This window comes from Schistosoma mansoni, chromosome 4, assembly GCF_000237925.1.
Source record: "Schistosoma mansoni strain Puerto Rico chromosome 4, complete genome".
NCBI lineage: Eukaryota > Metazoa > Platyhelminthes > Trematoda > Strigeidida > Schistosomatidae > Schistosoma > Schistosoma mansoni.
The window spans coordinates 16,267,062-16,281,013 of record NC_031498.1 but is presented as its reverse complement, the minus strand read 5'-3'; the positions used below and the strand labels follow the sequence as shown (position 1 = coordinate 16,281,013).

At 34.1% G+C, this 13,952-nt stretch overlaps 1 protein-coding gene across 1 annotated transcript in view; it reads left to right on the top strand.

Moving 5' to 3' along the window:
- Positions 1-13,065, top strand: part of Smp_173570 (hypothetical protein) — a gene marked incomplete at both ends in the record, with an annotated part of 25,713 nt that extends 12,648 nt beyond the window's left edge. Inside the window, 2 exons of the mRNA XM_018796985.1 lie at positions 3,017-3,229; positions 12,850-13,065. Coding sequence (XP_018652072.1) covers positions 3,017-3,229; positions 12,850-13,065 — 429 coding nt within the window. The remainder of the gene's footprint in view (positions 1-3,016; positions 3,230-12,849) is intronic.
- Between the last annotated feature and the right edge of the window lie 887 nt (positions 13,066-13,952).

Here is a 13,952-nt window from a genome sequence, read left to right as displayed (position 1 = left end):
ATGTACATATGTTGTTTGTTTGATTTAGTGTTAGATTTTTTTTTGTTTTACTATTTCCATGATTGTTTTTTTGGAGTCGTAAAATTGTTTCGCTGTTTTAGGTAGATAATTACACGATATTTATTTATTTAAACACATAAATATTGGTACAAAGGGGTACCAGATATATATGCGCCTCACAAATCTCATTTGATTTGTGTGAGGGCTGTGATACTGACCGGGTGCCCAAACTGAAGCAGGTGATTTTCTTAGGGGACCACACTCGGAGCCTTCGACCTAAAGGTATGATCCACAAAGCAGTGGAGCATCGTGAGGAGATGCAGTCCCATGGTAGCCGTTGACCAATGACAGGTTCGTCCGCCATTCGTTCCCTCAGGATACTGGAGCCCATGTGCACCATTGGTTTGGAATCAGGGTTTTCCAACTCCCCTAGGTGGACCCTCCGTGTCCACCAACCCGGTTAAAGCTCCAGACATTCGCTTTTCGTCCTCTCACTTTCGTAAACAACACCCCCGCCACGAGAAGGCAGTGAGTAGGACTTCCCTGGCAGAGGCTATATATTCGCTGGCCATGTGAGAGCATTTCGAGAGGGAGAGTAGACTCTCCCCACTCTCGGCCGTACCAGGGCATTTGGGGGCTAGTTAATCGGAGTATATTAGTTCTAGATATGAACACACATTTTTCAAATCATCTCATTTAATAAAGACTCTTTTACGGTGCTGTTTTTCATCAGTATACAAATTTGTTTGTTTCTTTACATCGAATTCCATATATCAATACTCCTTTATTTATAGGATAGACGGTCAAATTTTTAAAATTTTCTTAAAAAAATGAGAAATCACTTTCGGCTTTTCATACATAGGAGTTTTGTACTGAAAAACTTAATAAACTTTTTTTACATAACTTTTAAAATAGCAAGTTTTTTTAGTGATTTGGAAAACTTAGTACCAACTAAAACAGCTCAGATATGCTTATAATCTAATGAACGAACACTCAGGTGGGGACAACCAATTTATTGTTTAATACAAAATTACAGAATATCTTGGTAGAATGGGAGAACCGTACATTTAATACTTCGTTTGCAAATCTTTCATCAACTGTCCTTCACATTCTGTATGATTCTTCCGATTCACAATTCCTTTCTATCTTCTTTTTTGTTTTCTTCAACTCGATCTTCTTATCCTTCTGCTTCCAGTCATTCCATTTCAGATTGGTGTTACATACTACTTATGTCGAGAGACATAAGTAGCATACACCACAATACAAGCTTAATTCAGCTAGAAAGTAAATTGTATTCAAAAGTTTATTAACCATGTAGTAACAACCAATGTTTAATCAGCACTGAGAATTAGACAATATGACATAAGCTATTACCTAGTGACTGGTAATGTAAATTTCACAGATTATTCACGTGTCCTTAAATGCTAAGCATAGTAACGTCTCTGTAGTACTAGATCACTTAGTTTCATACTTTTACATAAAACGTCATTTCTTTCAAATATGTGGACACTTAACTAAGCCCGAAACGTAGCTCTACGATTGCTTGTTGTTTGGCTGTGTTTCACCGCATTCATACTTCCCATATTCTGTTTTGATAATAATCGTTTTGAATATTTTCAGAAGATTAGTTCTGCTGTTTTAAGTAACAACTTGGTATCGTATGGATGACATAAGCAATATATTATACGTAGTATATATCGTGTGTTGTTTATACATAATCAAGTTAAATATATGACTCTCCTATTTAAGCTTTTGATAGCCATACAAACATTTGTTTATAATTAAGGAAATTTGATACTACTCAACTGTTCAATGTATACTTGAATTTATTTTGTTAATTCTTTAGATTATTAAGGCTTCTGATAATGTTTATTGAAAGTTATAAAGAATACCGATCAACTTTTACAACTATTTTTAACGTTAAGTAATAAATATTTCTAATCTATGGTTGTGAAATATCCCCTGTGGAAATAGAAGACATTCGTAAGCTGTAAATATTTTATCATAGGTATCTTCAAAATTTGCTTCTCTTTCAGTGGAACTAGCGAGTGAGCACTATCGATGTTAGGCATAAGGTACTAAACAAATATGAGACTGAATTTTCGTCGACGTAGGTGGGTGAGACATGTGCTACTACGCATTCCCGACCAATCCCTACATCAACACACAAATTGGTCGGTGCAAGAATGGGTTGTAAGGAAACTAGAGACAACCAAACCAAGACATGGCATAAACATTGGTAGCTGGACTGAGCCATATTTTCAGGTGCAGAATATACGGCTGAGGTCCACTCGATTATCGTTATCAATGATGGGAGACGATAATTGACATGGCTTAGAATCGGTATCAGGTGAGCAAATGCATTGGCTCTTTATCTCCCTCGAAATCTTAAACTTCAGTATTATTTCGTACGTTTTATTCTTCGAATTCATCTCTTCTTTCCTACTCATACTTTGCGGTCCTTAATCTTTTTCACTATCATTTTGACTCTTTGCTAATCGTTACACTGTGCCAGGCTGTATGTTGTTTATGATCGATTGACTCAGCGTTTGCTTATTACAACAGTGAACTTTTTGATTATAACCTCCACGATTTAGAGCTTATAAGAGGCTGGTAACTATGTGTAATTTGGCTTACGAATCCGCGTGAATCGTTATCATTAATTTTACTCTGTCTATTTACCAACTACCCCCACTTAATATACTGACCGCCTAACATTATCTAAGTGACTGGACAAAGAAATTTTATCGATTGGCCTACATTATACTTTCCTGTGCATTTTAATCTCTGCTTTCACTTTTGTTTACCACGATTTTTATCAGCATTTTCACTTCCATTTTCAAATTGTTCATTCTACTGTTATGACGTTAGTTTAAAATATATCAATAGAGATTAGTACAGAGATGTCCCGATTGTTTTGCTCATTTTATAAACATTGTTTGAAGTAATATTAATTCTGCATTCACTTTTTCATTTTTATCTTTTTCCATTTTACTTGTCGTTTTATTTCCCTTAGATTCATTCGGAATATCGTTCAAAACAAGATGTTTATCTAACTCAGTTGGAAAATTTAGTTGCTCAATTACCAGTGGTCAATTATACTCTACTCAAGCATTTATGCCAATTTTTACACCGTGTATCTGTTTACCAGTCCGAGAATAAAATGTCTATTGAATCATTAGGTATTGTATTTGGACCGAATGTTTTTCGATATACACCTGAAAACTTGGTAAGTTTTTCTTGGAATGGCTGTTGTGATCTGTTTAAATGATGTGGAATATGTACGGCGAACTACTGTTTCACCTACTTTTCCTCCGGAATTCAAGTTTCATATATATATATATATATATATATATATATATATAGCTAGTGCAGCGGGAACTGCGGTTACAGAAACTTCACTTCCTAAAATTTGGGATACATCTATTTCATCCCCTTAAATTCATCCCTATCTGTAGTAATACATTTGTCCTATTTTCATTCCCGTCGTTTTAGAAACCAACAGAAGTCAGCTATATTGTCATATTATATATTGCTAGAATTATGCGCACAGTTGATTTACCCAAATTCCGTTTATCAGTGATTGCCCACTTAGAATGAACTTTTTCCTTCAATCGGTTGTCTCTATTAACACTTATGAATATCTTAGGAAATTTTTAAGCCATGTATATATATATATATATATATATATATATATTCCCTGGTGCGGCCGATAGTGGGGAGAGTTGGCTCTCCCTCTCGAAACGCTCTCACATGGCCACGCGTATATGGCCTCTGTCAGGAAAGTCTTACTCACTGCCTTCTCGTGGTGAGGCTGTTGTTTACGAAATTGAGAGGACGAAAAGTGAATGTCTAGCGCCTTAACCGGGTTGGTGGACACGGAAAGTTCACCTAGGGGAGTTGGAAAACCCTGATTCCAAACCAATGGTGCACATGGGCTCCAGTATCCTGACGGAACAAATGGCGTATGAATCAATCGTTGGTCACCGGCCACCATGGGACTGTATCTCCTCATGATGCTCCACTGCCTTGTGGATCATACCTTTAGGTCGAAGGCTCCGAGTGTGGTCCCCTAAGAAAATCACCTGCTTCAGTTTGGGCACCCGGTCAGTATCACAGCCCTCACACAAATCAAATGAGATTTGTGAGGCGCATATATATCTGGTACCCCTTTGTACCAATATTTATGTGTTTAAATAAATAAATAAAAGTGAGCTTTCACGATTGTTTTAGCAGTACGTTCTTATGACCTTGTTTGTGGCTAATTGTCTTCATTTATTTTCGTATTCTTGTTGACCACTGCTTTCAGTTAACCCCCGACTCATTGACGTCTTCTGTATAGGGTGATAGATGTGGCCTATATCAATTTGTCTACCGTTTACCAATGAATCTGGATGTCTTGTAGTTTTTAAAAATTCTTTGTTATTATTATGGTCTTCCCGATCCAGAATTCCAACTTTTCTCCGATCACATTCATGTTCATGCGCATTGATATCAGTGATAACAATATCATATTATCTCAATTCTAGTTTATGTTTGCGTATACACAGGTGAAGGAGGTATTCAGTTTGTTCAGTATGATGTCGTTCAAAGTCGATGGAATTTGACAACCAAATGCCTGTTTGTGTACCCTTTTTTAATTTTAAATATATCACACAAAGAGTAATGTTATCTGGCAGGCTACTGATAAGTACGTAAAGTGGGTCATAAAACTGCATTTCAGGGATAGTAAGTTGTACACTCCAGTTAGCAAACCACCACTTCGCACATAGTTTGTACGTCTACAAATATGACTGAATTTAAGGAAATATTTGTTTAGTAGTGATTTTGAAAGAGTTCTATATATCTCAGATTTCTAATGTGCTGCGGTTATTTTTAAATGGTGTAAGGTTAAGAATCAAACTGTAGTTAAGTACTACATTAAGAACAAAAAATACCTTTACAGCGTTTAGTCAGCATAAAAGTTATTAGTTGTTACATGGATGCTTTTAAATCCTCGTTTTTGTAATTTGTATCACAATTCTTGTTGCTAAAAGTATGAAACGACGTAGGTAGGTAGGTACATGTGCGCTCGTAGCTAGACGGGAATACAGTCATGTACTTTGCCTTGTTTAGTCTTATCAAATAAATTTAGCCGGTATCAAGCGAGTATTGCTGCTTTTGCTCAAGTGAAATTGAAATCTAGCACTTAATGTTTTAAATGTCAGAGCATAGTTCACTAGGTTATGCTAGTCGCCTCTTATTCAAAAGAAATCAGTTAGTTGATCTAATTTACTTCCCCATCACTCTGTGTGATAGTCTTATTTGTCTTATTTTTATGAACTAAATTAAGACTGTGAAACCTGTTAGGTGTTCAACTTCTAAGGAGATTTTAGTTTCTGTGCGACATTTCGATTTAAGTGGCAATGATTGTCTAAACCGTGTGAACTGAAATTAAAGCTGTTGAAATTATACACTCTATGCTAGTTTTCATATTTGTAATTGTCAAATCATTTATATATGTCTAGGTGTAATCGTAATCTCATTACAGTAATGTTTTTGACTCCTGTTAAGAGTATAAATTTTATGGTGATTACTGACAAATGCTAATAAATAGAATATTCCTAGTTTCAGGGCTTCGGGATTATTATCCTGTAATCAATCAATACTAATTTAAATCACCAATTATGTTGGCCTAAAGTAATCATATTATATATAGTCGAACGCGTCGACAACTTCACTTATCTCGGAAGTCTGATCAGCCCTAATGGGTTGGTGTCTGACGAAATCTCAGCACGGATTCAAAAAGCTCGTTTGGCTTTTGCCAACTTACGTCACCTATGGCGAAGACGAGATATCCGTCTATCAATTAAGGGACGAGTATACTGCACAACAGTTCGCTCTGTTCTACTTTACGGCTGTGAAACATGGCTATTACGAGTAGAAGATACTCGTAAGTTACTAGCCTTTGACCACAGATGCCTTAGAAATATTGCTCGCATCTGCTGGGATCACCGGGTAAGTAATAGTGAGGTTAGACACAGGGTATTAGGGAAGGATGATAAATCAGTTGATGAGGTGATGAATCTTCATCGACTGAGATGGTTGTGTCACGTGTTCCGTATGTCTGAACACTGATTACTACGACGCGCTATGGTGACTAGTATTGGCAATGGTTGGAAGAGGGTTAGGGGCAGCCAAATCAAAACGTGGCATCAAAGCATGAAGTCACTAACTTCTAGTGTGAGCCATATTGGCAAATGCAGATTTCTTGGTTGGGGTCCGCGTGACTATCATAACCAATGGTTGGAGACTGTGTGACATGGATCAATGGCGCAGGTGTATACACTCTTTATCTTCCCTTAAACATTGAGATTAGAATTGCTTCATAGCTGTCTTCCATCGTATACTATATCCTTATATACAACCTTTCTTCTATATATTACCACCACTAAATTAACTACTTCTATGAATCCGGTGTTCATCTTGTTGTGCTAACGAGGTATGACAACTTGGACCGATGCATATATGTGCCTGGTCCTACGTTGTAGCTGACTGACTGATTCTTCAATCGATAGACTGAATCTATGAAGGCCATGTCTCTGTCTCTGGTTATCTCGCAGCCCACCTGTCCTCTTTTATGAAGCGAAAATGCACAGTACCTAGTACTTTTTTCTCACTACTCTCTCTCTTTATATATATATATATATAAGTTTAGTTGTATTAAAGAATGAACGTGAGTAAATTATATATATACTTTGGAGCATATATTAAAGAAAGATAAGCGTTATTACTGTTTGTGTTTGGGTGCAGAAATCATTAAGTGTAATAATGATAATGATAATATACATTATTACATTTACAAAAGAATTTCTTTCTTATTTGTTATGTGGGAATAATCTCAAAATAAATATAGTTTATTAATTTTTGGATAAATAAAATTAAATCAGTAAATAATAGTAGTATATTTTAATGATAGAGTAATCATAGTAATGATAGATACCAATATAAATAATAGAATTCTTTCTTATTTCTCACTTATAAATTGATCAATTCATGTTATAGAAAACAAGGTAGTTGGATACACTACGTGGGAATATTTTTTTCATTTGATGATGCATAGAATTCTAATTAGTACAATTGATTAGCTAGCCAGTATTATTATTATTATTATCAAAATGTAATATTTATAGATCATTTAACTCATTAGTTACAACGTATGACTATCCTTTTATGCATAATTTTTTAAGAACTGTTTTTAATCATTGTAACTAATTTATTCAATACCTAGTTGGTCTTTGAAACGTGACTGAATTAAAGTGATCTCTTAGTCGGTATATATATATATATATATATATATATATATAGCCTAGGACAAATTTACGTCAGTCAGTACATCAGTTACCTACATCACATGAACACAAGATGAATATCAATATATGGTTGTGGAGATTGTTGAGCTTTTTAACACCAATTGACGGAGGCTCAGTGGTTCATAGTTTGTGTGTGCGTGTGAAACCGGAAGTTCCGGGTTCGAGTCCCGCATGCGGGATCATAAGTGTTTACTTTTGAGAAATCTCATACTAGGACGAAATAAACATCCAATGCTTCAAGATTTCCAATGTCCAACATTGATCGGTTCATGATTTCAACAAAAACAGCTAGATAAAATTAACGGAACGAATAACAAAATGAGTCAAAACGATGATTAATGTCAATAATAATAAAAATGACCAAATATCGAAGAATATAGTTCGAAAAGAAGGATTGAAATTTAGATAGAAATGATGTGAAATGTTTGATATTCATTATCTAAGCTAAAATAAAAAGTGAATAATTCTGGTTTACTGTGACTGATTCTATACTATGTTACGTTACCTAAATTGCCCAACTATTGTTCGTAGTTATCGCTTAGACTCCAACTAGATAGTTTGTACGCACTAATACAGTTGTATTCGATAGTCAATGGTTTGTAAATAATTTGATCATGAAAATTAAAAAGACAATCTACTGACCAAAGATCTTTTACTACTTTGATTAGTCTGTCGTAATTATTTACTTATTCAACTCTGTCTAGATGGGAGGAAAAAGTATGTCTGGATGGTCAATATGATAAAAAATTCGTTCAAACAGTTGATCATTTCACAATTTTTATGACAGTATGATACAAGGTTGAGCGAAGCGAGATCGGTTACTGATTTAGGATTTTTATTTTGTAGACCACAGTCAGTAGAGCCCTAAATAAATAACACAAAAGTGGCTAGTATCAATCACACTATACTGAATCAGGTTCTATTTCGACTTTAATTATTTCTATGTTCAAAAATCAGTTTATCCTAATGTGAAGTAATCTCGAATAAGACCATTCAATACACCACGTTGTACAATAATCCGTCATTTAATAGGAATTATTTTAATAACGTTTGATTTATGGGACTACTCAAATTCTATCTCGTTCGCTCGTGTAATATGGCCGCTAAAATTAGTCTCTTGACTTTCATGCACTTTTGTTTGTTGTTATATGGATAAAGCCTATCATAGGCACAAAAACAATATATTAAACAGCAAAATGGTATAATTTCCCTGTAGGTTAAAAAAATGTTCTTCCATTGAGTACCAGGGAGCAGGAAACCAAGGTCCTGAATCCTCTAACTTTCTATAAATATTCAACATCAAACTACCTTTGTCTAACCATGGTTTATAGCATACATTAAACTTTGGTTTCACGAATAATATCGCGTATACCTTCGCTACTTTAAGAAAATTCAATTCTGAGATTTTCATCTTGAGTAGTGCTACTTTTCCCGCTATAGGACGAATTATCTGTCCATTGCTTCTTGATTTTCTGTGGTACTCAAACTGAGATTAATCTTTAACAAATACAACCTGCGAATTAAGCCATTGTCCACAAAATCTTTCTACCCAATCTATTGTTCAGTTCATTTGTTTTGTAGAGTTTCTTTTAAACATATTTTTTAAAAAACATATGCATAGATATAAATCATCAATGCTTCATCTTTCAATTAATGTAGGAGTTTTAGTTCTCCACCAATTATTTAACATAAAATGAATTAAGATCAGTATTGTGACCTGTTTTTTCTCTATCATTTGTTGATTTTATGTCTTCATGCTTTATTGTTTTAACTAATTTTCATTCAATAATTTCCACCATTTTCCTGCATTTGTTTGCTTGTTTAATTTTTTTTGTTTTCAACCTAAGCAAGCACCAATAGATCAGTTTATTCTTACTGAACACGCTAGATGACAACTTTTCAGATTTATTTTTCTTTTAAGGAAAAACAAAATCAGATAAAGTTGCCATCATTCTCATTTAGTAAGGTGCGGAGAAAATGGTCTAACCCCCCCAAATGCCCTGGTACGGCCGAGGGTGGGGAGAGTCCGCTCTCCCTCTCGAAATGCTCTCACATGGCCACTCGTGTACAGCCACCGCCAGGGAAGTCCTCCTCACTGCCTTCTCGTGGCGGGGGTGTTGTTTACGAAATTGAGGGGACGAAAAGTGAATGTCCGGCGCTTTAACCGGGTTGGTGGACACGGAAAGTCCACCTAGAGGAGTTGGGAAACCCTGATTCCAAACCAGTGGTGCACATGGGCTCCAGTATCCTGAAGGAACAAATGGTGTATGAATCAATCGTTGATCACCGGCTACCATGGGACTGTATCTCCTCATGATGCTCCACTGCCTTGTGGATCATACCTTTAGGTCAAAGGCTCCGGGTGTGGCTCCCTAAGAAAACCACCTGCTTCAGTTTGGGCACCTGGGCAGTATCATAGCCCACACTCAAATCAAGTGACTTGTGTGGTGCATATTTATTCGGTTCCACTTTGTACCAATATTCATGTGTTCAAATAAATAAATAAGATTGCCTGTATTTCTCTCTTCATATGATGAATATTGAAGTTAATTTTGTTGAGAATTAAATGAATCTCTAATTTTATTATTATTTATTTGATGTTGCAATATATGTTCACGTGAATGGTCGAGTATGTAGTGGCTGGTACTATGCCAAGCCCACATAGGTTATTCTAGCTTCTGGATAGACCAATTTATTCACTCTTCTCAAGCCATATTTTGACCATTTTGATTATTCACTTATCAATCCTGACTGTTTTTATATGATCGTATGTGTGTTAATTGCTCATCCTATTCATTATGTGTCTGCAACTTATTTTTGGTCTGACTATGAATATTAAATAACGTTTGGTCAAAAGGAGTTGACTCACTCGCCTTCTCTTCATCGCTTCGTTTCTTTAATTGTCCGACTGTATCAACGAATGTATGAAATATACCTATCGGAAATTCATTCTCATATTTGGCTTATTTTATTCCGTTTATTGTCTAAGTCGATAATTGTAAACGAAGGTTGCCGGCCTATATATTTCGATAACAATCATCACACAATCTAATAGGAATCAGAGATAGAGCCATTCTTTTTGCCTATCTCTAATTTATTTATTACCTATTTCTCTTATTCCTTCATGTTTCTTCCCTTTTAAGTTATGATTTATATGAATTGATAATATATGTTATAGCAATTCTATTCTGTTGCATATTGATTTGTTAAGGTTTTGTTTCGTTTTTTAATAAAAAAAAATTTACAATACAACCGTACATTATTTTACGTATACTATATATAATTAATCATAGATACTATATATGCCTATTGTGAAGAGCTGTTCTAGTGTGTGTGTGTGTGTTTTTTTTATCTAGTAGTGCTAGTTGTGTGTGTGTGTGTATATATGTGTATTTAGTTAGTTGATTCACTTATTCATTCATTAATTTTTGTTGATTTGGGATTAGATCGAATTGATTGCGTTATTATATACACCTAGTCGTTTTGGTAATTGAAAATTTGGTTTGTGTATGTATGTGCATATATGTTTGTATGTATGTATGCGTGTAGTAACCTAATAAAACCGCTTTGTTTTATTGTATTACTCTTGAAATGAATAACAACTGATAATTGATCTTTCATTTCTACTGACTTAGTAGTTTTCTTATTCATAATTTTATTTGGTAAGTCTGTTTCTAGTTATTTTTCGGGTAATTTACTTTGAAATTATGAATTACAAACAAAGGAATTACTGTGTACTATTCTGATCGGGGACCCATTAGTAGTGTATACAATACAAACCCATACTAAACTTAATATGAGATCGGTCTGTCGGAAATGCTGCTGAACTATTTCAAACCAAGACTAAACAACCATACATATGTTGTTATTACTTTTTTTCTTTTCACTGGTGCTTCTTCTGTTGATATCATTTTGTAGCGAATACTTTTTTGGTATAATGCTAACAGTATCAATCTTAAGCATACTAAGGGAGATTCTCATTTATCTGGTTTCACTAAGGAAATGAGATATTCGAATTCATTGCATGTACTGTGTCTAAACTTTAGTGTATGAGATGCGGTTTATTATTTAGCGTATAAATAGTGTAATTGGTTTTAAAAACTAAATCATATAGCGAATATTTGGTTATGATTAATAAGATTTGCTATATATTTCTCATCTATATATCAGCTGGAGAAAATATTCGTTAATTTGCTTTAGTATAGGGGGATTTAGAGATTGTTAAATTTTAAAGTCTGGAACATAAACTGACTTCAGTCAAACCACCATTAAAAACCAGAAAGCGCTACAGAGCTGTTTCGTCCTAGTATAAAAATTCATCAATGTACATCCACGACCCTACTAGTTGTCTGCAGGTAAGGCTCTCACTGCGAGTCCTTAAGCTCCTGGATTCGATCTCTGGTGGGGTTGTGCGTGTACACTGGTTGTAAGTTTCGAACTATGGTGAAAGAGCTAATAAATAGACCCTGGCTTCCAGTGGTTTTCCGACTAATGTCAGTTTGTGATGCAAAACTACAATTATCGATAGTTTTTTTTAAATTTTTCAATGTAGTATCGTTAGTATGTAACTTTGGATCTCTTATTAAATAATTGTACGTATTAGCCTTATATATGTTTGTTCATTTTTGATGACATTGTAGTTATCATATTCCTTCTTATGAGGTAGTTATTGTTTTGCATCCATTGTTAGTCAGTTGAATGATTTGCAATAAGGTTTCGGGTTTGTTTATTCTCATAGTTGTGATGTATCTCAAATCGTTTTGTCGTTTGAATTCTAATGCCTCACCAATTCATAATTGATGTAACTCAATAATTTTACGCGCTGTTTAGCAAATTTAGCCATAATCACTAACCCTTCTTATTTATTAATAAGCTAATCCAACTCAGTAATCAAACATACAGGATTTAAGCCACATTATTCTGCGTTAGAACTATGTTTACTGCTTGAGTGGACGTAAAACAACGGTTCGATTTTCAAATTACGCTAAATTCCTTAACAGTCAATTACATTTAAATCTAATCCCTGATGATCGTTTCAATGCCAAAAGTAAATATTGTCTTACCTAATTAATATTTGCTTAGTAGTGAACATTTGATAATTGTTTGGTGTATCAGCCTTATAAAATTGCAATTCTGATTTGTATTTTCTGTAAATTCTATAAGGATATGTAGTGCGGTTAAACTATTTTCAACCTGATCAATACAGTATTGAATTACCTGTTATCATGATCCTTAATTAATTCAATAACACGGAATTATTTTTATGTGTTTGTGTATGTGATAGTGATTTTAGTGTTAAGATCTATGGCAAAATAATAATTTACAATGCGTTTGTTTGTATCCAACCTGTTTTTTAATGGAAATTTTTTTCTGCTAGCTAATTTACTCGTCTGTTATTCGTATTTCATTGATACTACTATTGTTGTCTGTCTAATATTTTGTTTTTTAATCTAATATAGGTGTTTATTTGCTTCATTTTTTTTGTTTGCAATCCTAGGGTTATCGAGAACAGAATTCAATTAATCATATCATGGGGAATTTAATTGAACATTCGGATAGTTTATTTCGTATGATTGCACCAAGCTGTGAAAATGTAACAACTTTAAATGATAATTTATCAGGCAATAATTGTGCACAAATTCATCATATCCCATTTAATGATACATCTGTTCAAGCTGTTCGAAGTAAAAAGTATGAGAATATATTTGGGTAGATTGATGACATAACATGTTCATCTATATGTAATAAGATATGCATATTGTATTATATGTATATTAGTGGGTATGTTTGTATACTCACAGTTGATATCTCTATATAGTCAGAGTTTAGAAGACATAAATATTTGTGCTTAATTTTATCCGTATATCAAAAGCTTACTTTGATCTAAGTTATGTGGAGCAAACAAGATAACTATAGTTAAGGTTTTGTATTAATTATTGTCACTGAGCGCAAGTTGAGCAAATAAAATTTTTTCTTTTCAATTAGCTCCTCATCACAGCTCTACATCAGTATGTAGGTTTTATAATTAATTAAATTAATACCAAATAAATGATAGTAGATCAATTTAACCATATTTCTTAAAAGTTAGTAAGCCATTCATCATCCAATGAATGTGAAGTGGAAACCAAAATAAAATTGCATAATCTATTGTTTATTTCAGCTGATTACGCAGCAATAAGAATAGGGATAAAATCATATTTTTTAAATTCATATATATATATATATATATATATATATATATATATATATATATATATATATATATATATGGGATCTTTCCACTGATATTTACAACAGGAATTGATCAGTCTCTTTCTTGGCATATGTTCTTCCCGTGTATATTGCCTCTATATTGCCAGTAAAATCACAAGCATTTGAAGGAGAGATGGAAAGTGGGTAGCATCGGAATCCAGGACACGCGTTTTGTCCTATTTGGGACTTACCAGATGGATGTACTTGCATAAGCCAGTGGCTATATGAACTTGGTAGGTAAGTGTATACCATAGTCTCATTTGATGTGAAAAGTTCCGGGTTCGAGTCACGAAGTGAATATCAACTCTGTAATGCAGGTACATCCAGCTGACAAGTCCCAAACAGATT